Below are 27,281 nucleotides of genomic sequence, written 5' to 3'. Positions count from 1 at the left end.
CAGCAAAATAACAGTATCACTAAGTCAGTGTGTTAGCAGACTATGGCGATCAGGCTTATATTAACAAATTGGAATATGTACTGCTGATAATATCAGATTTCACTTTTAATATGTTTACTTTTATAGTTCCTCCAAGTGTCATCGGTCCTAACCCTGAAAATCTCACTGTTGTGGTGAACAATTTCATCTCTTTGACCTGTGAGGTCTCTGGTTTTCCACCTCCTGATCTCAGCTGGCTCAAGAATGAACAGCCTATCAAGCTAAATACAAATGCTCTCATTGTGCCTGGTAAGGAAGTTATTACTCTTAAAAGGTGGGCAAAACCTTCTCACTTTTCTCAATACAAATGGCATCAACTTAGTCTTTTCCCAAACTTTTGTCTTGTTCCTTTTTTTTTTTTAATGTTTATTTATTTTTGACAGAGGAGGAGAGAGTGTGCAAGCAGGGCAGGGGCAAAGAGAGAGGGGGACAGAGAATCCGAAGCAAGTTCCAGGCTCCATGCTGACAGCAGAGAGCCCCACGTGGGGCTTAAATTCATGAACTGTGAGATCATGACCTAAGCCGAAGTCAGATGTTTAACTGACTGAGCCACCCAGGCCCCCCTATCTTGTTCCTTTTATTTGTTCACATTAAATGCCTCTCTTTACCCATTTGGGGCCATTAGGATAACATTGTACAGATTTATGGTTTTAGTGAGAATGTATAGTAACAAGGTCTACTTTCAAGAAATTGTGACATTTAGGAACAACCTGCGGGTGATAGACTCCTTGTGGGTGATAGACTAGTAAAAGGGTGATTTCATTGGATAAAATCAGTGGTTGTTTTTAATCAATCCTAAAGCTCCTTGAGGATAGATAAATAGACCAACAGACAATCACTTCTACACTGTGGGAGATTTAACATATCTTGACTATAGTGTAATTACTGTGTGCTTGCTAGAACCTGTATCAAACAGTTCTACTCCCTATGGTTACTGGAGAGAAAAAAATTTCTGAATTTCTTCCTTTATAAGGAAGTAGAATAAATACTGAAATCAAAGGGAAAAGAAGGATTGAAGACACTCAATTCAATTTAGTTCTTTGCTTTTGAATAGGAAATCTCACTGTTAGAAAAAGGATATATTTTGCTGTTTATCTTACTGACAGAAATAGTTATTAAAACAACTGCTAGAGGCACCTGGGTGGCTCAGTGGGTTATGCGTCCAAATCTTGATTTTTGCTCAGGTCATGATCTCATGGTTCGTGGGTTCGATCTCCACATCAGGCTCTGCGCTGACAGTGTGGAGTCTGCTTAAAATTCTCTGTTTCTCTCGGCCCCTCTGCATACTCTTTCTCTCTCTCAAAAATAAATAAAACATGTAAAACTAAGTAAATAAAATAAAATAAAACAGCCTCTATGCCGCTCTTCAGTTTGCATTGTATTTGCCCACAGGTGGTCGAACTCTGCAAATTATTCGGGCCAAGGTATCTGATGGTGGTGAATACACTTGTATTGCTATCAACCAAGCTGGTGAAAGCAAGAAAAAAGTTTCCCTGACTGTCTATGGTTTGTCTTTATTCTCCTCATAAAATTCTTTCATTTTTAAACTAGTATTAGAGATTTTCTATCTGAGCATCTTAATGAAAAAACAAAAAAAATCCTTCTGCTCTTGTTTCCCTCCCTCAGTGCCCCCAAGCATTAAAGATCATGGCGGTGAATCTCTTTCTGTAGTTAATGTAAGAGAGGGGACCTCAGTGTCACTGGAGTGTGAGTCGAACGCCGTGCCCCCTCCAGTCATCACCTGGTATAAGAATGGGCAGATGATAACAGAATCCACTCGCTTGGAGATTTTAGCAGATGGACAAATGCTGCAGATCAAGGAAGCTGAGGTGCATCTTTTATTCTTGTTCGTGTGTCATGACTCCTTGGTGGGATTGTGGAAGAAAGCATTGGCAGTTGCATTCCCTTTACTGCAGTGACAAATAATTCTTATTTAAAAACAGCATCATCAATGCTATTGACCTTATTTTTCTTTCTTTCTTTCTTTCTTTATCTTTTAAATTTTATTTGTTTATTTATTTTTTAAAAGGATTGTAGAAGGCAATTAATTGGGACATTGGAGGGGTGCCTGGGTGGCTCAGTCGGTTAAGCATCCAACTCTTGGTTTTGGTTCAGGTCATGATCTCATGGTCCCTGGGATGGAGCTTTGCATCAGGCTCTGCGCTGATGGTGCGGACCTCCTTGGGATTCTCTATCTCTCCCTCTCTCTCTCCCCCTCCCCCATTCATGGTGTCTCTCTCAAAATAAATAAATAAAACTAAAAAAAAGAAAAAAAGAACTGGGGCATTGGAGCATAAAGATGACTTATGATTTAATCTACACGCGAACAGTGTGATTGGTCATCTGTAACTTAATGGAGCACATACAATAGTATCTTTTTCTTTTAGGTATCTGACACAGGCCAGTATGTATGTAGAGCTATAAATGTAGCAGGACGGGATGATAAAAATTTCCACCTCAATGTATATGGTGAGCATCTGCCTCTAATATACAGCTCTTTTTCCCCCAGATGTGCCAATGCAAAAGTGTCCTGAATTAGCTTAATGAGGACACAACATTTTTTCTGTCTTTTCACAGTGCCACCCAGTATCGAAGGGCCTGAAAATGAAGTGGTTGTTGAGACGATCAGCAATCCTGTGACCTTAACATGTGATGCCACTGGAATCCCGCCTCCCACGATAGCCTGGTTGAAGAACCACAAGCCCATCGGTAATATAGCTGTGCTTTTTTTTGTTTTGTTTTCTTTTGCCCTTAATTTACTAATGAAGAAACTAGTACATTTTCAGTACTATGCTTATAGCTGTGTTTACTTCAGAAAGTCTAATTACTAGTAACTAATAATGATAACTAATAATAACTAATAGTATTCATTACGTAGAGATTTTTCTTTCTTGTTTTTTCAAAGAGGTATCCCATTTAAAATGAAAGTACAAAGGAAGAACACTTAAGAACTATAGTTGCCACATAAAATAAGATATATTATGGTGAATTGCAGAGACGTTAAAATAAGAGCTTTTTATGTTTTGTTTTGCTTTGTTTTCACCTCTAGAAAATTCTGACTCACTTGAAGTACATATTTTGTCTGGAGGTAGCAAACTCCAAATCGCCCGGTCTCAACATTCAGATAGTGGAAACTATACATGCATTGCATCAAATATGGAGGGAAAAGCACAGAAAAATTACATTCTTTCAATTCAAGGTATGTGGGGTATGGGTGGCTCCTGTCTGGCTAAGTCAGTAGAGCATGTGACTCTTGTGAGTTCAGCCACACATTGGGCATAAAGCTTACTAAAAAAAATTTTAAAAAGGTATGTGGGGTACACTCTGATTCACCTTCAGTTTCTTTATTATATTCTACCTATAAAACAAACAAGACTACATCTAAAGAGATCATTTATAATTGATTGAAAATACCTTTCTTTGTAATTTTTTGGATATTTTCTTTTTTCCAGTTTTGTTGAGATATAAGCACTGTCTAATGATGTGACTTACAAAATAACTTTAGATATACAAAAAATATTGTCAATTTTCTATCCTATATTTATCAGTAGAGTTGTACTTTCATGAAAATGGTCATAACTGGAAAAAAAGAATAATAGATGTGTCATAATCTCTGTATTTTTTCATTTTTACTGAAATGATTTTCCAATAGTATATATTCTATTGAATTACTTATTTATTTTAATCTGGTATAACTTGTTTTGAGCCAAGCCTATAGATCTGTTTTTATTTATATAGATAAGTAAGATTAACTTATGAAGAGATTGTACTGTGTTCTAACTGCAAGTCAGGGATTGGTTAAATTTCAAGTAAGCATGGATTTTTTACTATTTTGGGGTGAGCATAGGAGCATTAATTCATTCTGCACTTAATCAACTTAATTAACACCTACTATGTTTCAACATAATGCTGACCACTAGATGGATGGAGAACTTTCATACTTTCCATTTTCAGTAAATGATTCTTGATTATTACTTTTGGCCTAATGTTTAAATTGGAGTAGAAGTCTAACTTGAAACTAAGTTGAATGCTGGCTTTTTCTGATTTTATTACAGTTACTCTGAAAAGAATTTCTCATAAATTATAAAAGTAATTGAATATTTTCTACCTATTTTGTGCTTTGCTAAAGCTAACTTCAAAAATATTTATTTTAGTTTTATTGAGATATAATTGACATATGACATTGTATAAGTTTAAGTTGCACAGTGTAATGATTTCATAAATGTATATATTGCAAAGTAAAATTAAGAACCATCAACTAAAAATTAAAACTAGGAAAAATTGAAATAAATTTATGACTATCGATGGTTTCTCTGATTAGGGATGCTTTGAGATTTCAGAAGCAAGATGAGAAAAATAACTATTCAGAGATTCAGGGTCAGGGATTATGTCTAATTTAGTTTAATGCATTAACAATAATAAGTGGTAATCGTGGGTAATGTGGTATGACCAAACATTTCATCAGATACTTTATGTATGTAATCATATCTCAGGACTACAAATACATGTGTAGGGCCTAGTCCAGTGATTGTCATATATTAGCTACTCATTTTAGGAGTCTCATTAAAACTCCTATTGATTTGACTAATTTAGTAACTGTAAATTCCGCAAATTTACATAGGGATGTGCTGTTAAATATTTAACAACTGACTCTGCAGACAAAAAGGTCCTGATTTATAGCCAATCATTTGCCAGCTTCTATGGTGTAATTATTCCCATTGTGACCCATTTCAAGCTCCCAATATGACGTCACTGAACATGGAGTAGGGAAGATGTATAAAATTGGCTCTTGCGAGCTGGTGTGCACTACCTCCAGCATACCACCGTAATTATTTAGAAGAGGAATTCAGATGTGTTTCTGCTTGATACCATTGTCAACATTTTTGTAGACATTATTTCTCAATCAAATCATTAACGTGAAAAGCAAAGCTGGCTAGAAAGAGTATAGAAGAAATAATTGGATCTTGAAACCTACAAGTCTATCCATTGTTCAGAATGAATAATACTTAAATTGCATTATGAAGAGAGAAATAACCAACCTAGATACTCTTCTCAGACAATGATGCCAAGATTTCATAAAACACACTCCTGAGCTGTTCTAATTCTGAACTATATTGAGGATTTAATCTAAAAGTGATTCATTTGGCCAGGAAGGGTGCCCATGAGGTAGATTTGTCACTAGCTTGTGTGACTAAATAATTGTATCAACTTACAAATATAACAGGATTATTGAACTGTTTCCTCTAATCATTCCTCATTTAAAAGTAATTTATGGGGGCCCGTGGGTAGCTCAGCAGGGTAAGCATCCAACTCTTGATCTCAACTCAGGTCTTGATCTCAGGGTTGTGAATTCAAGCCCCATGTTGGGCCCTGCGCTGGACGTGAAGCCTACTTAAAAATAAAAATAAAAAAATTAAACATTAAAAATAAATAAGTGTAAAAACAAATAAAATAATTTATGAGGATAACAATAGTTGGATCTTTAACCACAACCTAGGAAAAATATGAAATAAAGATGGCATTTTGTTCTATGATTCTATTATTCATTGGAATTTATAATCTTGTGTTTTGTTAATGAGAATCTTAATCATTTTCCCAAAGTTCCTCCAAGTATTGCTGGTGCTGAAATTGCAAGTGAAGTCAGTGTTCTTCTAGGGGAAAATGTTGAGCTGACCTGCATGGCAAGTGGCATTCCCACCCCACTTATTCAATGGCTTAGAGATGGAAAGCCCATAAATAGCAGTGAAACAGAAAGAATCCGGTATGTTTTAAAAGAATCTTTACATCATTAATTGTAAGATATTCTTCAATGCCTTTATTCTTCAAATTTCACATGAATAATACCAAATTCAGTGCCATGGGAATTTGGCAATCATTGTATTTAGAAAGAGAAAAGATAACATTTTGAAGAATTGGACACAGAAACCCTCCTTAGAGAATTGCTTAAAAGTGTGTGTGTGTGTGTGTATGTGTGTGTGTGTGTGCGCATTTCCCTCATCCATCAGCATCAATGAGTGCTTGGCTCATTTTGCAAAAAGAGACAATATCATCATAACCTAGTTCATTCCTTGTAGTGATTTGTCTAAATCCCATTTTCTGCTGGTACTTGTTACCCATGCAACAAACTATACAGAGATGAGATAATTACATGGTAAGGGCTTCCTGCTCCCACTTCCTTCTCCAGGGCTTCCTGCTCCTGTTACTTTCAAAAACAAATACCTTTAGGAGAACAGTCCAGAATTCTAATCTCTACTAGATTACTTCATCACAAAAGCCCCATTGTATACACATATTTGAAGAATCAGATGCATAAATAAGCATTAATTAAATGCTTTTTATAATTTTATAATTATAAATGCACTTTATAATTTTAAATCAATATTTTAGATTTAGGGTTTGGACTGTTTTCTAGTCAATGAATTGAATATACATGATTTAAAAAATGATAAGTAAATGTTGGGGCGCCTCGGTGGCTCAGTCGGTTAGGCGGCCGACTTCAGCTCAGGTCATGATCTCACGGTCCGTGAGTTCGAGCCCCGCGTCGGGCTGTGTGCTGACAGCTCAGAGCCTGGAGCCTGTTTCAGATTCTGTGTCTCCCTCTCTCTGACCCTCCCCCATTCATGCTCTGTCTCTCTCTGTCTCAAAAATAAATAAACGTTAAAAAAAATTTAAAAATAATGATAAGTAAATGTTATTTTCTTTGAAGTCATTTTATATTAAAATTTAGATATTTGTTCCCTTTAGAAGATTGAGTACATTACCAAATAATATTTTAGAGATACATTTTAAGTTTTATTTCTTGGTGTGGACATATCTCAATAGTTAACAAGTATTTAATTATTTTTATTAAATCAACTGATATCAACCGTATTGCAAGCCAAGCACCAGAAAGGTGGTAGGACCTAAGATCTTATGTAATATTTGCACCTAAGAATTTATGATCAGTCACTTGTCTCTTACAATAAGATCCCAAATGCACTTGTTCTTATATCTAACTTACTGAATATTTGTTAACAGCTCTGCAAATAAGTATATATGGTTTGTAAGTGGAACAATTTGCCAATCAAATAAAGTAATTTTTTCAAGGTCAGCTTCCATTTCCCTTTGCTTATGGCAACTTGCTTTTTGTTTATTCATATGATTAAACTCATTTAATTTTAAAATTGATATTTTGAAAATGAAAAATACATTAGACTCAGATAATATTGTAATATTTGGCAATCATATGACATAACATGATAGGGTAGAAGTGGAGCATTTACTTTTGACATTGGAAGATTCTAATAAAATCACTATTGTAGGAATAACTTTAGAAAGCCATTTAATCTCTTTCTAAAACACAGGAAGTTTTATATCAAAGTTTTATTTGATAATTAATGGTGTGTGAAGGGGATAAATAATGCAATAATCTTAACTTAAATATCTTTGACAGTCTAACAGTATAGTTATTTACTATTATGTAATTCAAAGAAAAAGCTCTAGCAATATGTAGAAAAATTTTTGCAAAGTATACCTCTACAAAATAGTTGTCACAGTTTAATAAGCTATCCTATTCTCCTTCCCATTAAAAATATTACTAAGTCATATATAGTTACTTTTTGATATTTTTTTAGTTTCTTGTAACATTCTTCAAATTTCATACCAGAATTTTAAAAAATTTTTTGTTTAATAAATTTTGTTTAATAATTTTTGTTTAATTTTATATGGGTAAGAAAAAAGTATATTCACTTTGAGAAAAACATGTCTTTGATTGGGATAGAGAAATTCCCAATCTGATTTCACTCGTTCCCAGTTTTTCTCATAAGGAGGTGGCAGATATAGGACGTGAATTTTAGTTGGTTCTGTAGAATTTCAGTTGGTTGCCTGAAATCTCCAGTTTTACTAGCTCTGAGTTTAACAGACGTCCGTATACTTAGTGAAAAAGATATGAAGCATTATATATCTAAGATGAAGGTGCATTTTATGGTGGTATTTCTTTAAAGAACACAATAACCCAGAGTGAGTTTTCAAGCTCTAAGCTTCACGTGAATCATCTCAGTGCCTTTATTGTGGCATTTTCTATAGGGTGACTGCAGATGGCAGCACATTATACATTTACGGAGCTCTCCCATCCAATGTGGGGAAATACACATGCGTCGCTACTAATCCTGCTGGAGAAGAAGACCGAATTTTTAACTTGAATGTCTACGGTAAATGTGAAATTTCACTCTCTTTTGACTATCCCACCTTAGGAATCTATCAGTGGAAATAAAAATTCTAGCAGTAGGTGTCTGGAGCATTTAGTTTTAAAATCTGATGTCACTGCTGTTTCCTTTTGGGATAAGCAGCAGTATGGACAATTGTAGTTGAAATGATTTGAACTAGTAATGCACACCCCACCCATTCTCTCTCTCATTCTCATTTTCTGCGGGACATAGTTCCACCCGCAATTAGGGGTAATAAAGAAGAAGCAGAGAAACTAATGGCTTTGGTGGATACTTCAATAAATATTGAATGTAGAGCCACAGGGACACCCCTACCACAGATCAACTGGCTAAAGAATGGACTTCCTCTGCCTCTCTCCTCCCATATCCGGTTGCTCTCAGGAGGGCAGGTTATCAGGTAAGCTTTGATTTTGTGTGATTTGCTAGACAGATAAAGTCACTGTGACTGTAGGCTTTAACCTCATCTAAATGGTGTTTAAGAAATGTTTTTTTCATAAGGTTTCGCTGTTGTTTATTTTTCCCTTTCACTATCTTTTTAGAAGAGAGAGGATAACAACAATAAAATTGAAATGGCTTTTTATTCTTATTTAAATGCTCACATTTTAGTAAATTTGTATAAAACAGGTCTTGCATAGACAGATGTATGTATCGCATATGTATTTCAAGAACTACTATTTTAGATAAAACTTTCTATGGAAAGGTAATATGAAGATGCCTACCACAATCATGTGATTTTCATGTTAGCATCATTCTTTTTTAATGTATATTTGAAAAATATTCACTCTTAAATTATATTATATTTTTAATAGCATACTGTCAGTGCCTGATTAACTTTGTGGAACAAATTGCATTTGAGGCATCTGTATTTTGTAACCCTCATAACTAAAATTTCCCAGCATAACTCATAATCTGTGTATAAATCAGAAATATTTTCTTTGTATATGTTGAATGGGATTAAATTATGAAATATGGGGTCAAATTGTTTTTCAGGATTGTGAGAGCTCAGGTGTCTGATGTTGCTGAGTACACTTGTGTGGCCTCCAACAGAGCTGGGGTGGATAATAAACATTATAGTCTTCAAGTTTTTGGTATGTCACAAAGATGTCCCTAGTATTTTACTATGTGTCCAATATTAAGCAAAAGGCTTATATTTAGATATTGACATATCAGAAGAACTGGTAAAATACGATTTTAGTAACTAGGAAAGAATGTGTTTTCTCCCAAAGGGTCCATATTGAAACATACTATCTGTCAAAATACTCTTCTAACCTGGAATCTTGCATTAAGTCAAATCTAAATTTTTAAAAATTGCGTTTCAATCCTAACACAAGGACCAGTCTTTTCATACAAAGAGAAAGTTCAGAATGTTTTCTAATAATATTAGTGGTACATTCAGAGTATTTAAAATATAAATGAATATGCATATATATGTCTTTGTGTGTGTATGTGTGTAGATGGAGAGACAACCTAAAACATTCCATTTCTGAAATATTAAGGTTTACTGGTCCAAATTTCTACATCCCAAAGAACATCTGAGAACAGTTAAGGAACTATTTACTACAGCCTACAAATGAATTTTGATGGATTATATAAAACTTACTCTAGAAATTGGTATTATTTTATTTATTCCACATGCAGCAGTTGAAAGTATACTTCTGTAATTATAATATGCATTATAACAAATTAAAGAGACAAACCTAAAAAGTTCAAAAATGGCCAAAACTTAAAACAGTTTAATTTTGTATGTTCTGCAAGAAAACAGTCCTGAGGTTTCATTGCTAATATTTTCGGAGATTACTATTTAGCCTATCCAATACTTTTTTTTATAATAGGCAGTAATTATTTATATGCTATTTTAAATTCTATAGTTTAGTAGATCACAGAAATACTATATAACTAACTGAACCATAAAAATTTTTTTTGATCTAACTTGGTCTCAATTTATAATAGATGTGTAAGTTTTACCTGTTGTTTTCTATATAGTGCCACCAAATCTGGACAATGCGATGGGAACAGAGGAGATCACAGTTGTCAAGGGTAGTTCTGCCTCCATGGCGTGCTTTACAGATGGAACTCCAACTCCCAGGATGTCTTGGCTTAGAGATGGCCAGCCTCTGGGTCTTAATACCCGTCTGACAGTGAGCACTCAAGGAATGGTTCTTCAGCTTATCAAAGCAGAGACTGAAGATTCAGGAAGGTACATCTGCATTGCCTCAAATGAAGCTGGAGAAGTCAGCAAACACTTTAACCTGAAGGTCCTGGGTAGGTAAACATTCAATAATTGGGAAACAAGTGACAATAGAGATTTAGTAAATAAATGTAATTCTTAGAATCACTTACTACAGCGACAAAATTTATAAATATTCATTGCATTTCACATTTCTGTTTTGTAATTTACCTAGGTTTACTCTTTGTGTGTGTGTGTGTGTGTTTATTTTATTTTTGAGACAGAGCATGAGCAAGGGAGGGGCAGAGACAGAGGGAGACATAGAAGCCGAAGCAGGCTCCAGGCTCTGTGCTGACAGCTCAGAGCCTGACACGGGGCTCAAACCCACAAACTGTGAGACATGACCTGAGCCAAAGTTGGACGCTTAACCAACTGAGCCTCCCAGGCATCCCTACTCTTTTTTTTTGTAATTTTTAATGTTTATTTTTAAGAGAGAGAGAAACAGAGTGTGAGCAGGGGAGGGGCAGAGAGAGAGGAAGAGGCCTACAGTCCAAAGCAGGCTCCAGGCTCTGAGCTGTCAGCACAGAGCCTGACACAGGGCTTGAACCCACAAACCATGAGTTCATGCCCTGACCCGAAGTTGGATGCTTAACCGACTGAGCCACCCAGGTGCCCGTATCTGGGTTTACTCTTACCTGAAGCATGTTAAATTTAAATTATTTTGTTTCCCCTCTGTTTAAAAGATGAAAACTTCTACTTGTAAAACATTATTCATTAACAAAGTCATACAACCAATCGCTAAGTAGATTTTTAAGTTTTTTCAAGAACAAAAAGCTCTTGATAAATTGCAGTTTGATGGAAAAGCATAGTATGTATACTATTTTATGTTCTTTCACACAATCTTTCCAAGTGATCCAATTATAGTTGATAGTTATCATAGTCATTTCAAAGAGTCTCCTTCCATTTACTCTTGTGTGCATTAAAATGAATGTTTGAAATGAGTATTACAATGTTCTACACACAAACAATTACTATAAAGAGAAAACACCCCATTTACTTGAAATAAAAAATTTTGACTTTGGAAGAGAAATGAGGATGAATGAGATAAACTATTTTAATAATTAATTATTTTTGGAGTTTAGTTTGTTTTTTCACTACAATGTCCGTAAAACATCAGCCTCCTCAGCAAACAAAATGTACCTCACAAGGAACAATAAGAATAATTTTGGCAAGAGGCTAGCCTATGTTTTCAGGATGCCCTGTAATCTTTCTCTTAGTACCTATACCAATTTAATCATTTGGATAACGTTAAAAGACTGCTTCATCCTTAGTTAAGCTCTGTGATGGGCAGTACCCATCTTTCTTATTGCTGTATTCCCAAGATTTAGCTTGGCATTTGACACGTGAGGTTTATTCGTAGGATTGAATCGAATGGAATTAGATACTTGCTAGCTGCATTAAAGGGGGTTTTAACTGGGGCGCCTGGGTGGCTCAGTCGGTTAAGCGTCTGACTTCGGCTCAGGTCATGATCTCGCGGTCTGTGAGTTCAAGCCCCACGTCAGGCTCTGTGCTGACAGCTCAGAGCCCGGAGCCTGTTTCAGATTCTGTGTCTCCCTCTTTCTCTGACCCTCCTCTGTCCATGCTCTCTCTCTCTCTCTGTCTCAAAAATAAATAAGCATTAAAAAAATTTTTTTAAATAAATAAAAGGGGTTTTAACTGTAGAGGGAGGCATAATACTATCTAAACAAACAAAGAGGAGACTGTGGTGTAGACAGGTGTTCCATAGAATGAAGGGTGGTAGTGGAGGTGCTACTCCAGGGTATTTAGAGACAAAAGACACAAGAAAAGTGTGCATCTGTAAGGAGGGGTGGAGTAACAAATTCCGGTACACCAATTCACAGAGTATCAGGAATAACAAGAGATGACAGAAACGTGATCTTGTACATTGACTATACATTATGTGCCAGGCATGTTTCTAGTCATCATGCAACAAAGAAGTGCTGAACACCTACCATGTATGCAACATATGGCCCGGACCAACACGTGGCAGTGTGGTAAGAGAGAAAGCATACTCCTCTAGGAATTCAAGAACCCAGCAGCAGAATCACAACCCAGAGCATTTCTCGACGTAGAAAACTAAGGAAGAAAATATCAGTGATACTGTTAGCATAGTGTACAAAGAACAACCTTTTTAGCTGCAGGGTTTATAAGGATAATATTTTCTTAAAACAGATTTGAAAACTGGCTCAGCAGAAAGATGAGAAGTTTCAGCATTTCAACATCTGTTGAAAGCTAATTCCATTAAAAACCTGAAAAACTCTTTACTTGGATCAGCGCTACACTCCAAATCTGAAAGTAACCATCTTAACCTGGGGAACGGCTATTCTTAGCTTAATGCTCTCCACATGGTGGGAGGTGTCATGGTGTATTAGTGGTTCTGAAAAGTCCAGTGTAAGAAGAATGATGAAAACAAGGGAAAATGCTCATACAAAGTAAAGCTAAGGAGTTTCGACAGGGTCCAGGCTGTGAAGGGGTTTGTTGACCACATTAAGAGTTTGGTTTTTATCATAGAACAATGGGAAGCCATTAAAAGTTCTAGTAAGTGGAATGCCATGAGTAGAGTTGCAGTTTGATAAGACCACTCTGAGTGCAAAGTGGAGAGCTACTTGGAGCAGGACAAGAGTGGATTCTGAGAGACCCATGTATTATTAGGAATTGTGTTTGGCTGTGAATAGCAGAGGCTGAGTATGGCAGCTTGAACAAGTAACTTTTGTTTTTCTTGCTGAGTGAGATGTCTAGAGGTAGGCAGTAGCTGTGTTGGTTAACCAGTTCAGATATTTACAGTTCTCTTGACCTTTACATCATGGTTGTCAGTGATCATGCATTGTGCGCTCACCACCAGCATCAGTAGATTCAACAACAGAACAGGAAAAATAGGCAGGGTGAAGAGTTGCTCCTCTAGAGATTTTCTTAGAAGTCCCACAAAACCACTTCCATTTATATCTCATTGCTCAGAATCGTCACATATCACTCCATCTACTATCTACTACAGAGGCTAGGAAATGTAGTTTTTACTGATAGCCCCAACAAAACTGGCTCTGATAATGTGAAAGAAACAAAGAGGTAGATAATATTGGGTGGGTGCCTAGATCCAGAAAAGAGGCAATGTTAGTCCAAGTAAATAGTATTGTAACTCAGATTAGTAATGGAGGTGAGAGGAAAAATGTATTTAGAAATGATTTCAGGTAGAAGTAGTAGGACTTACATGAGGATTTGGACATCGGAGAGTGATGAAGAAGAAGATATCAAAAATGACTCCTAGTTTCGGGCTTATGTGACTGAATGATTGATAGATCCATCACATAAATGCAGGAAATGCTGGAAAAGGACCAGGTTTGGAGGGATAAGATAACAGGTTCAGTCTGAATACATGTTGAGAGTGAAGTAGTGTCCAAACATTTCACTGGAGATGTTTATCTGATAATTAGGTGTATGGGTCTTGAGCTCGGAAGAGAGATCTAAGCTAAAAGCATAAGTTCTGGAGTCATCAGAGTATGTGCACCTCCTATGCTGTCCAAAGTATAAGACGTATGAACAAGTCCCAGAATAAAATTGTTCACAATCACTTAACATCTGTAAGACCTGGTGACCGGGGTTTGAATCAGGTGGGAGCATGTTGTTTCTATTACGCTGCTGTTGTTTTGAATCTAGTGACTGTAAGCTTTTGAGGCTAAAGGCTATGCCTGATTAGTCTTTGCATCCACAGCGATTGGCACATGGTAAATAACCAATAAGTAAAAGGAATAAAGAATTGACTGTAAGTCAAATGGAAAATCAGATAAGTGCTTTTGAGTGATACGGGATAGAAATTTTATTGTTGATGTTGAGAGAATCAAGAGAGGATTTATAGTTTTTACAGATAAATTTAATGACCTTAATGTGACCTTGATAGTATTTGAACATGCTCAGTTAGGGGATGGGGCTATTGGAGAATGTTCCAGTAGAAGGAATAACATTAGTAAAGTCACAGAGCAAGAAAAGACTGGACTTGTTGAGGGAAAAGAAGTAGTCTAATTTGAAGCCTAGGTTACATATAAGTATATTAAAAGTACATAATGTTATAAAGATAAATAAAGGCCTTATTGATGAAGCTTTGGAAGCCATGATAAGGAGTTTTTCTTTAATTCAGCAAGCAACATGGAGACACTGAAATACTTTAAATAAGAAATTTTGGATCATTCTAAAATGCACTTAATAAAATGGATTTTGACAGCAATACGTAAGATGGAAGAAAGTAAAAAAAACAGGTCAGTGGTTAAGAAACTCTGACTTCTTAATTACAATCTGAAAAGGAGTATAGATTTAATGTATTATATTTCTCCAGAAAGGAAAATGAACACCATGGGTGGATTTTTTTTCTTTAAGTAAGCAGGTTTTAATAATAATACCAATAGCTGGGTGGTGAGTAATGAGGAGGGCTCTTGTATTGAGCACTGGATATTGTTTGTAAGTGATGAATCACTAGATTCTACTCCTGAAAACAATATTACACCATATGCTAACTAACCAGAATTTAATAAAAATTTGAAAGAAAAAAAAATACCAAGAGCTGTGGTAGACATTGAAATAGTAATAACTTTTTTAAAACCTTTAATTATAAAATAAAACATATTCAGAAACACAAGAGAACTGTGTAGTTTATACATTATCTCATCGAATGCTCACCATGATCCTATTAGTTAAATAATAGTGCTGTCCTTATTTTAGAGGTTTACCCAAATGCACTAACCTAATAATTGTTGGAGCCAGGACTCCAAACTCAGGCTCTTTGACTCCAGATGTTCTGCTGTAAACCTCTGTTCTAAACTGTGTGCCTGATTTAAAAAAAAAAAAGTCTAATCCTTGGAGCTGTCCAACAACTATTTTGGCTGCCTTGTGAAATAGTAAGCTGGAAATGTTCATAGAAAACTTGAATGATCATTGTATGGAAAGACTGTTTTAAAGGGATTCCTAAACTTGAGAGTAGTTGGACTAAGGAACGTTAATGTTTCTTCCAAGTGTTTAGATTCTTTAACATCCTCTTGAGAAAGGTAATTTAGAAATATAAATAACAAAAAAGGAAATTATTTCTGCCCAGACATAACAAATGTGTTTTATGCAGAAATAGTCTCCAAATGTAACCGTTTTTTCTTCTGCTTGGTCATTGTTTCCTCTTACAGTTCTGTACGGAAAAGATGATAGCAAAATTCCACAACATTTGCCTGTTGCTTTAAACAATAGATATCTAGAAGGTACAAAAACACACTGCTATGTTTAAGTATGTCTCCTTAAACAATGATACAAGATGGCTTTAGTTTTTATTGTTTTCAAATCTTTGCAGTTAGGTAAGACTCCTCTAATTATCTGAATCCCAAATGCTGAGCTATAATTACCTTTCCATTTACTTCATGATCTATGATAGGCATGATCTGTCCCTCTTAAAATAGTGCCAGTGACAACAGGTAATAGCGTGTAGGAATTATTTTGGTATCTTTGTTTTAACCAATTTATATTATATGAACATACATTTGAGTTGAATTTTCTTTTAAAGTTTTTCTAATCAGCAGTATTTTATCAAACAGCAAGTTTATTTTGTTGTTGTTTTTAATTCCCTTTAAATAGAACCACCTCATATCAATGGATCTGAAGAACCTGTAGAGATATCAGTGATTGTTAATAATCCACTTGAACTTAACTGCTTTGCTTCTGGAATTCCAACTCCTAAAATTACCTGGATGAAGGATGGAAGGCCCCTCCCACAGACAGAACAGATACAAACTCTTGGAGGTGGAGAGGTCCTTCAAATATCTAGTGCCCAGGTAAGTGTCAAAGTCAAAAAGTTATTTAATCCTGGGTTAAACCTCTCACTTGCTAATGGAGAAATTATGTTTTAGAATCCAAATCTCAGATACAAATCAAGTCCAAAGACACAGATGAGAGAGCTGTGAGAGAGCTCTGTAACCTTAAAAATGGGTAAATTGGGGGGCGCCTGGGTGGCGCAGTCGGTTAAGCGTCCGACTTCAGCCAGGTCACGATCTCGCGGTCAGTGAGTTCGAGCCCCGCGTCAGGCTCTGGGCTGATGGCTCGGAGCCTGGAGCCTGTTTCTGATTCTGTCTCCCTCTCTCTCTGCCCCTCCCCCGTTCATGCTCTGTCTCTCTCTGTCCCAAAAATAAATAAAACACGTTGAAAAAAAAAAAAAAATGGGTAAATTGGTTCTATGGTATGCCTGATTGGGTAGACACAAGGTAACATGACTAAAAGAGCAGTAGGAGTATCATATTAAACTCAGAAGAAAGCAAGATGCTTTAATTTCTGCAAATTTTTCTCAGTGCTGTAAGTGATAATGTATTTCCTGAAGCTCTTAATTTGTACCATGCAGCCCTTTACAAAAGTGGCAAAAAACAATCCAACATATATACATATGAGGTCTCAAAGAGCATTTCTGGTCTCCAAAATGAACTAGGAGACATACGAATCTGAACAGATACAATTTTTGAATCAATTCAGTAAAATTGACTGTTCTTTTCGTTTGTGTTTAAGGAAATTCATCTTAAATTAAAAATATTAAAGAGAAGCATGTCTGGGATGTCTTATTATAACAATCTTCTGTTTTACTAACAAAGACAAACCTTATATTACAGATACTCTCCATCTGTGCCCTAATACCCTCATCTGTAACTTTGGGATAAAAATAGTAATAATACCTAACTCCTACACTTGAGAATTTCAGAGATCATCTAACATGATGTGCCTAGACTGGTGCCATAGGCATGTAGTAATGTTAAATAGAGTTAGATGGAATTGTTGTTTTTCCTGCTGCTATTGTCATTATCATAATCATTGTTCCTTTAAACCTGGAATAACAAATTATTTAATTATATTCTGTGTGCTTTTTCACTGAGAAAAGAGGAGGGAAAGGGAGCCGGAAAAAGAGAGCTAAGGGTTATAAAGTGTCTACTGTGTCAGTCCTATGTTCAACTCTGGGCTCTATCACACCAGTGACTGTCATGACAACTCTTTGAGGCAATGTCTTTATCTCCACTCTACACAGCCAGAAACAGGAACAGAGAGATTAGTACTTGCATGACAAGTTTGGTGATAGAGCTGGGTCTCGATCCTACATTGGGTTCAAAAGCCTTACCAGTGGAACTCAGCACATTTCTGGTTTCAGTATCAAGGAGAACACGCCTTCCATTCCCCTCTTTTCTCTCCAACAAACATTGCAGTAACTCAGAGGAAACTCGAGTTAAATTGTTAAACCACTTACTGAATGAAAATCCTTGAATGTTATAATTTCAACAGATAACAGATCCAGAAGAATTTTGTAACATAAAGGGAAAGGAAACTGTGTGGAATCGAATTATAAAAACAAAGAAATGATGGTAAATAAACCCTAAATGAAGATTAAGGCCACACCACAGGTCTTAAATGGAAACATTATATAGTTGGGTTGTAACAAAAGGAGACAAAGATCCCACAGAGTATTAGTTGGTGACCCACATGCACTAGCTATTGTGGAGAATACAAACATAATACATAAAACATGTCTCAGCCTTCCAGAAGTTTCCAGTTGTCTAGAGTACATAAAACTACACACATGATAAAATTAGGAAAAGAAACAGTTAAAAAAAAAAAAAACATTCGGGGCACCTGGGTGGCTCAGTTGGTTAAGCGTCCAACTTCGGCTCAGGTCATGATCTCGCGGTCCGCGGGTTCGAGCCCCACGTCAGGCTCTGGGCTGATGGCTCAGAGCCTGGAGCCTGCTTCAGATTCTGTGTTTCCCTCTCTCTCTGCCCCTCCCCCGTTCATGCTGTGTCTCTCTCTGTCTGAAAAATAAATAAACGTTAAAAAAAAAAATTTTTTTAAAAACATTCAAGATATTTTCAAAATAGAAAGTTAAATATTATTAACTCCCAAGACTGATCTTGGTTCCTCTGCTCCTCTGTATTTTCATAACGTTTTGTACGTATCTCTATTATAGCACTTACTACATTAAATTTCACTTATCTGAACTTTGTCTTTTCGTGTATGCAACTATAGTATATAGTTATGACTGGCACATAGTGGATGCTTTGCAAATTCCAAATTGTGTGCTAGAGACAAGAGTTTCCTAAAATACCTTCCATCAAACGCTAGTTCTGTGAGTTATTCCACTGGGGGAAATTCTGTGACCAAATACCGTTGGAAAACCTTACATACTATACCTTCCTCTTCTTTGTGAACCATAGTGCATGTCAACAATTCCACAAAATACTGCTCTAGAGAAATCTGATTAACTGTACCTTTTCAAACCCTCTATAAACAGAACACAGTTTAGAAAATGTAGCTAAATATAATGACTGTAGGCATGCAGAAGGGCACAGGTTGTCAGGAAATATTTATTGGAGGAGGTAAAGACTTAAGAGTAAACTTGAATGATAGTTCAAGTTTGGTTTAAGTCAAAACAATTGGGGGTAAGCAATATTAACTGGGAATAAAATTAGTTGATAGAGAAAAGTTGATTTTTAAGGGTTTTAGACATTAATGGTAAATTCATAAATTATTATGAATGTTGAGTGGTCCATCATTTTGAATTCTTAATTGAAGGACTATGTGAGTGTCGTGCTTCTTAAAGTTGCATTTAAGTATTTTTGCAAACATACCAGTCTTAAATTTTTTCAAAGGAGTTTTTGCAACCTACAAAACAGTTTTTCCATAACTTATAAAGTCAATTTTGAATGCAAGAATTCAAAAACTCACAATATTCTAGTAATGTTCAAGTAGTAAAAATAAATGAAAACGGGATTTTTCTGCTTTTCCAAAATACATTTTTCACAGAAGTAAGATCATCTGTTTCCCAGAGTATATTTTATGGGTACGTAAGCATGGGCTGTGTCTACACAATGTCAAACATATGAAGGAAGGCTGATACTTTCAGTGGAAAGTATGCACAGGGTTTTTAAAGAAATGTTTCTGGTTTTAGTCAAATACGAGTAGATTATTCTGTCAGTCTGACACTGTTTACAGCCGGGTTACATAATATAGCTCTTTTGTTTCACCATGTGTACCAAAGTTAGATTCAAAATATGGTATTAATGTACTTTATTTAAATAACCTGATATTTTATTTGTTTACTTAAATTGCATTTTATTTTCTTCAGGAAGATGCCAGTTGAACTTTTAAATGGAAGATACCATTTAAATCGATAAATACTAACGGGTTCAATAAACATTGTGTATCTAGTCTGTCATGTATGGTGTGGGGTCCTACATACATCTGCCTTTTCTGTGATCATTAAATATACCTAACATGCAAATGTTCTGAAATGAAATATTGAAACCCTCTTAAAACATCGTTTTATATATGATAGAGATGCCAAGCAGTGCTCACTACCAGGGTGCTATCACAAATGTTAAAATAGTTTATTAAATTTTAATTGTTGTGCTATCCTAAATGATACCTTGCTTTGTGTGAGACTTTTACATTCATTCTAGTAAATACTTATTCTCGTCACTGAAACTGACAAGTTAACATTGTGTAATTCACCTATTTGGATTTTGCAGGTGGAGGATACAGGAAGGTACACATGTCTGGCATCCAGTACTGCAGGAGATGATGATAAAGAATATTTAGTGAGAGTGCATGGTAAATTTGGCAAAATTTCCTACCATCTATCATATACCTAATTAGAAGCCATAATTTATGGAGCATGAGCAACTCCATCATATGTTTCTACATAAGGAAATATATATTTTGCAAATCTGGTTCTTATATTTGGCTGACCAAGTCCTTCTTGAAAAACTTCCGTGGACTTTTTGACTTATTTATTTTGTTCCTGCACAAATAATTCATGGTTATTGATTTCCAATCATAGAATATAAATTACAATAAAGAAGAAAATATGTCACCCGGTCTTACCACACAAAGGCCTTTTTGCATACAGATGTCACAGAAATGTATCATACGACATGTAGTATTTAACTTCATTTTCATCTCTCTTAATGGCATTATGAACGTGTTTTCGTGTCAAAAACCATATTTTTATAATAATTTTTAGTGATGGCCTAGTGCCCCATTTTATGAATATGCCATCATTTATTTAATCCATTCCCTATTTTCAGATATTTAAACTGCTCTGTTTTCACGAGTATACACAATACTGTTATAGACATCTTTGTGTAAATATATTGTCCTGTTTCCTTAATTAGTTTTTTTTGATAAATTTCTGTAAGTACACTTGCTTGATTACACACACACACACACACACACACATTTAAGACTTTGAAATTTATTCCCAAATTACCTTCTAGAAAAGTTGGGCCAATTAAACTCTGGCCAATATTATTTCAACATAGAGATGGGAATTACTCTTTATGGAAAGGAACATTTAACAAACCAAAAGGAAATATTTATTTCATTCTTGTAGCCTAGATGACTCGGCAATGCAAATTATCTGTTATTTAGGTACCCACCTGTCACCAGCCCTACACACACATTAAGCCTGCCACTAATTGACAAGTCACATTAAAAGATACATTTCTGGGGTGCCTGGGTGGCTCAGTTGATTAGGAGTCTGACATCGGCTCAGGTCATGATCTCCCGGTTCGTGAGTTTGAGCCCCGCGTTGGGCTGTCTACTGTCAGTGTTTCAGATCCTCTGTCCCCCTCTGTCTCTGCCCCTCCCCTGATCGCACTCTCTCTCTCTCTCAAAAATAAATGAAAACATTTTAATAAAAAGATACATTTCTGAATATTAAGAAAGTGTATACATTTCTGTAGGTTATGATGGGCAGACCCTCATTTATTAGTTTTCAAATCTGATGTTCAGAGAAAATCATTACCAAGTGTGGAACCTGGACAAGAAATCCTTTCTTTGTGCCTTAGTTTCTTTACCTGTTAAATGGTGATAGTAATGTGATTATATTACTTATCCTGTCATTCATGTGGCTCTTGGAAGAATTTCATTACTCTATGTGTCTGAAATTACAGAGTAAGGCTTAAAAAAAAAGTCCACTATTTGTAGTCATCCATATCATAAATTGAATGCGTAATGTTTTAAGTTTATGCCTCTTATTTTACATAACAGGAGTAACATTTGTTGAAAACCTAAGATAATACAGATCATTTTACATCTTGTTTATTGCAAGCCTCTGATATGTTTGTTCTTATACCTAGTACCCCCTAATATTGCTGGAACTGATGAGTCCCAGGATTTCACTGTGTTACGGAACAGACAAGTGACATTGGAATGCAAATCAGATGCAGTGCCCCCACCTATAATCACTTGGCTTAAAAATGGAGATCGGTTACAGGTAAATCCTCCTAAATTCCGCAAATCCATTTTGAGGAAAAAAATCAGCTGAGGAGTCTTTGCTAGGTAGACAAAACCAAACATCAGGCTACTGTTATTCAACATTGCGGGGCGGGGGGGGGGGCACAGGATCTTTTAATCAGCCTTATTTTCTCAACCTTCACTCAGGTAGTTAATACCTAACTATGGGTCAAAAGACAGGTATTTTGATTCAGACACTCCGTAAATTGGCCCAAGTATGTATCTCCTGGAGCCCATGGATTAAAGTTGGATTTGAAATACTCAGCTATTTCTTTACTTGGGAGGGAATAAACCATCTGAGTCTCAAAAGAACTGACCTGTCCTACTAAGTGTCTTGGACAAACCTTTTACTGAATTTTTCTAGAATAAACCAGGACCTCAGGAGAGACCCCCAGAATCTAGGTGATACCCTTGGATGCCAAGAATATAAGGCAGGAATCCTTGAAGAACACACTTACTGGCTTTCTAAAGCTTCCCATTCTCATGTGATATCTGTCTGCTGTCACTGAGTGTCACAGCCCAGGATCCTAAATTGCCTTTTAGTGTTGGTTCAAAGCCTTGACTTTGAATGTTCTGATTGTTCCTATCCTAGTCATTACTTATGCTTTTTTCCCCTTTTGTTCCTCCTCATCCTTAGTATAACTTACTGTGCTAATTGTCTCTAATTATAAAAGAAGATTAAGTCCCCTAACCCCTAAGGCAGAAGAACTTCCGCCACCACCAAATCACACCAAGCTACCAAAAACAGACTGGATGCTAACTGGGGGTTACTTGCATGCGAAATTATCATGGGTATCACTTAACGTTCATGTGCCTCAGTTTCTCTATTTATTGTGCCTCTACTGTAATGATAGGCACTATAATTGCTACTGAGAGTAGTCTTGACCTTCAAGGAGCTCACAGACTACTTGAAAAGATATAGAAGTAAATCAAAGATTATAGCATGGATACAACTCATATGTTAGTGCAAGGTATAGCATTTTATGAAAACAGAAGAGAAGCTAGTAACTCAGACTCCAGGGTAAGGGACAGTTCAGGGGAGCTTCTTGAAAAGGTAAAATCAGTTTTAAATGATGAGTAGATGTTAGGTGAAAAAGAAGAGGGAAATTCTAATGATAGATAATGGCATCTACAAAGCCATTTCAGGGAAAGGAATGCTGTTCTTCCAGGAACTGCAAGTAGCTTGGTGTGGCTGAAGTAGACTGTGATTAAAATCCCTTGATTATTCCCTGTAGATTTCAGGATTCATGTTAAACTACCCCGCTTAGCTCACAAGACCTTTCACGCTCTGACATTTTTTCCATAGTTTTATCTCCCATATGTGCATTTTACTCAAAACTATTAGGTGTTCAGACAGAGACTGAGTGAATGTTGATGATGGAGAAGTTTAGAATAATTCCAGCTATGAACAAGTGATGTTAGTCCTGGGACAGGGTAAGTTCAATGGTTATGAAAAGGAGATGAATTCAGTTTCAGATATTTTGAGTTTGAATTACTGATATATTATCCAAGTGGAGATTCTAAAAAGCACTAAGAAATATAGGTCCCTATTTCATCAAAAACGTCTTTGACTTGGTAGTCTTCAGTCGTATGACCAGTTGTTGAAGCCATAGGTTTGTATGAAGTTGACCAGAAAGCATACATAAGAATGCTTGAGATGTACATACATAAGAAATGCATAAGAAAGTATACATAAGAATGTGTGAGAAAATCTGTAAATGAGAATAAAGCATAAGGCAACACTGATAATTACAAGGTGAGCAAAGGAAGAAGAGAAGAAGAACAGAACTGAGAAGGAGGACTCAGAGAGAAAGGATTAAATACAGGAGACACTGGTGTACTTAAAGCCAAGGAAAAGAGAAGGAGTGGTTAACAGAGACCATGCTAAGATACAATTAAGTTGTGTCCATGACTTTGGCAATACACAGAAATAGTAAAAGATCTGAACAATCATTCTTCAACAGAGTAATCAAAGGAAAGGGTAGGCTACCATTGTTGGGAGAATTAAGGAAGAAGAGGGAATGGAAATAATTATGGGCTATTCTTTAAATATGTAGAAGACTTGCATACATAAGAGACTGAAGATATAAGAAAGAGAAATAAGTTTAGAGAATAACATGTGTTAGAGAAGTAATGGGACCCTGGTCACAAGTGAAGAAATCACCCTTGGACAGAAGGGCTGACCTTTTCCACAGAGATGGAAAGATAGAAAGGAAGGTTGCATTCATTAAGTAAGGTAGGAGGAGGAGAGAACTGCAGGCACAGGGCTTTGATTTTCTCCATGGAATAGGAAGCAAGATCATCAACTGACAATAAGATTCTATCTGATGAAAGAAGTTAAATTTGGAAGAATCATTGGTGGCCAATGGAAAGAGACCAGAGAAAATTATATGAGACTTGATGAGTTAGCAGAATTTACTGATATTCATGGAACAAAAACATTATTAAGAATCAACTCTGACCTTTTTTATTAGCCTGAAACCCTGCTATACCCATATAAAAAAATTAAAAATAGATATTTTATAGAACTTGCCATATGTTTAAGAAATCACTTATTCTCATCAGAGGTAATAAAATTTTATCACTAGGAGCCCCTATAGCAATTAAAGGCCTAAAGAAAATACATGACTTTGTAAAATAAGGAGCTGAACTGCATATTTGAATATGAACAACTCTTTTCATTAGAAATATACAGTTAGCCCTTGAACAACATGGAGACAAGAGGCACTAACCCTTCCATGTAGTCAGAAATCTGCGTATAACTTTTTTTTTTTTTTTTTTTCTCAACGTTTTTATTTTTGGACAGAGAGAGACACAGCATGAACGGGGGAGGGGCAGAGAGAGAGGGAGACACAGAATCGGAAACAGGCTCCAGGCTCCGAGCCATCAGCCCAGAGCCTGACGCGGGGCTCGAACTCACGGACCGCGAGATCGTGACCTGGCTGAAGTCGGACGCTTAACCGACTGCGCCACCCAGGCGCCCCTCTGCGTATAACTTTTGACTCCCCCAAAAACTTTACTAATACTCTATTGTTGACCCAAAGCCTTACCAATAATATAAATAGTTGATCAACATATATTTTTATTGTTACATATGTTATGTATTCTATTTTTACATAAATAAGCTAGAGAAAAGAACACATTATTAATAAGATCATAAGGAAGAGACAATACATTTATAGTACTGAATTATATTTATCAAAAAAAAAATCCACATGTAAGTGGACCCATGCAATTAGAAGGTCAGTGGTATATCTAATTGGGACAGATCCCATATGGCAAAAAAAAAAACCTTATTTAGGCTACCCCTGAAGTAGTTCCTTCTTTGATGCAACCAGAAAATATTAGTCTTTGATGCTACCTGGAAATTTTTAGTGATTATGAACATCATGCATCGTTATACAAAATTAATTGTTTACATCTATTTTCCCAGTTGGACTTAATAGCAGAGATTAGGGTTCATTGTTGCTATATTTTCATAATTCTTGTTTCTACATCTGGGTACAAAATAAACACTTAACAATATTCATAGACTAAAATCATTTATTTACTTCTTTTTAAGTGTTAAAGGACCATTGTTTCTTATAAGTTAAGCAAAGTTAATTTAAGTCATGAAGCTTTCAGTTGTAAATGGCAGAATTAAACTCAAACCAACTTAAAAATTATTTAAAGATATTTATTACCTACAGTGATTGGTGATCTTATGTTTTAGGTCTTAGGTATTACTAGATCCAGAGATTCTTCTCACATAAGCAAGCATCTATGATATTTTTTCTCTGAATCTCAATTCTGCTTGCTTTGTTTTAGATTCAGAACAGGCTGTCCACACAAGGTGGTAAGACCACTACCAGGCTATGTCATCCTCACTACCAGATACCAATAAAAAGAACACTTCTTATTCCCCAACACTTCCAACACAGTCCTGCAGAGGGCTCTCTGGGGCCCAGCTGCCCATCCTTGAGTGGATCATTGTGGCCAGGAGAACTGGGAACATCGATTGTGCCCTTGCCTTAAGCACACTCATAGAAATAGTTCCCAAGGGGTTTGGATCCCAGGATAACAGTAGGGGGAGCAGACAAAGCATACTGGAAGACAGGCAATCCACAGTTCACTATAATTACTTTTTGCTGTTATAAAGTAATATTTTATTCTCTTTTCCTGACATTTTAATGGTAAATCTTACTTGCTGAATCCAGGCAAGCCCTCGGGTACGAATCCTCTCTGGAGGGAGATACTTGCAAATTAATAATGCAGATCTAAGTGATACAGCCAATTATACTTGTGTGGCCAGCAACGTTGCAGGAAAGACTACAAGAGAATTTATTCTCACTGTAAATGGTAAGAAAGTTAACCATTGTTTCACAATTTAAAAATTTAGCCAAGGGCATTCAAAGAAATGATAACATTTTTGTTTCTTATGGGCACGCTAAATAAATTATTGTGGTTATCTTATTTTTTGAAGACAACATGTATTTGTATTATGGCTATATTCAAATGATATTTCAAAAAAATTAATTAAAGGTACATTATCTTAGAGGATAATATATGTCCAGTCATTATCAGCATATCCTGATACTCTGTGTCATTCAGATAAGAGGCATTGAGAAAGTTACACTAAATCTCTGGATGACAGGTGGTCCATTATTTAGTTCTTTATTCATGTTGGTGTTGGGTGTATATGTGCTACAGAGACTGCCACAGGACTGTGATTTTCTCAAATATAAAATCTAAACATTAAAATGTGCCAATATTAGGGGAGATAATACAGGCTTTTCCCCATGATAGTGTCTCTGGTTACTATATGAAGCTTTACAGAATATTGAGTGACCTACACAACTAATATCTCTAATACTAAAGTTAAAATTCAAGTTTTCTATTCCCATATGAACTCAACGATTAATAAAATACATACTCTGAGACTTGCATGATTAATCACAGATGTGCTTTTCATTAGACCGGCCCACTGTCTGTTCTTTATTTAAAGTGAAGCTGTTCCAGTGCTAACATTCCCTGACCATTATTTGGCCAAAGAGAAATAAGAAATATCATCTTTAATTTGCATCAGACCAGAGCTAATTTTTATTCAAGCGTCTCTCCAGGAAAGCCAGATTTCACACACCGTATCAGGGATTTAAAACCTCCTTCCCCCAACCTGTGCTTTATTTTTCAACATGGAGTTTCTTGAGTAAGACTTTAGGAATTAAACCCCAATTCTGTTTATACTAACCTGAATTAGCTGCAGGCAAAGCTGTACCTTTGACTCAAAGCTAACCTTGTATTACCTCTTCAGAGTCTTAGTTCAGGCTGTGTTATTAATGTGAATGAAGTTTTCCACATACCTCTCTTGTGCAGTTCCTCCAAACATAAAGAGCGGCCCCCAGGGTCTTGTCGTTCACGTAAATAGGTCGACTGTATTGGAGTGCCTTGCTGGGGGTGTGCCGACCCCGAGGGTAACATGGAGAAAGGATGGAGCTGTTCTATCTGCAGGTCACGCAAGGTAACAGTTCTGGAGAAGGACGAAA

At 36.0% G+C, this 27,281-nt stretch overlaps 1 protein-coding gene across 3 annotated transcripts in view; it reads left to right on the top strand.

The window, feature by feature from the left end:
• The window catches only part of HMCN1 (hemicentin 1), a 481,286-nt gene that overhangs the window by 383,933 nt on the left and 70,072 nt on the right, over window positions 1-27,281 (top strand). For all 3 annotated transcript variants that reach the window (XM_058700608.1, XM_058700606.1, XM_058700609.1), the window contains 16 exons: window positions 127-288; window positions 1,432-1,545; window positions 1,666-1,868; window positions 2,427-2,508; window positions 2,617-2,748; window positions 3,089-3,238; window positions 5,641-5,800; window positions 8,104-8,228; window positions 8,457-8,640; window positions 9,234-9,331; window positions 10,227-10,505; window positions 16,072-16,268; window positions 19,992-20,073; window positions 21,603-21,739; window positions 25,956-26,097; window positions 27,112-27,256. In XM_058700608.1, coding sequence (XP_058556591.1) covers window positions 127-288; window positions 1,432-1,545; window positions 1,666-1,868; window positions 2,427-2,508; window positions 2,617-2,748; window positions 3,089-3,238; window positions 5,641-5,800; window positions 8,104-8,228; window positions 8,457-8,640; window positions 9,234-9,331; window positions 10,227-10,505; window positions 16,072-16,268; window positions 19,992-20,073; window positions 21,603-21,739; window positions 25,956-26,097; window positions 27,112-27,256 — 2,392 coding nt within the window. The remainder of the gene's footprint in view (window positions 1-126; window positions 289-1,431; window positions 1,546-1,665; window positions 1,869-2,426; window positions 2,509-2,616; window positions 2,749-3,088; window positions 3,239-5,640; window positions 5,801-8,103; window positions 8,229-8,456; window positions 8,641-9,233; window positions 9,332-10,226; window positions 10,506-16,071; window positions 16,269-19,991; window positions 20,074-21,602; window positions 21,740-25,955; window positions 26,098-27,111; window positions 27,257-27,281) is intronic.

This window comes from Neofelis nebulosa, chromosome 15 (assembly GCF_028018385.1).
Source record: "Neofelis nebulosa isolate mNeoNeb1 chromosome 15, mNeoNeb1.pri, whole genome shotgun sequence".
NCBI classification, from domain to species: domain Eukaryota; kingdom Metazoa; phylum Chordata; class Mammalia; order Carnivora; family Felidae; genus Neofelis; species Neofelis nebulosa.
Note: the sequence above shows the minus strand (reverse complement) of the source record. Positions and strands in the feature narration are given on the sequence as shown.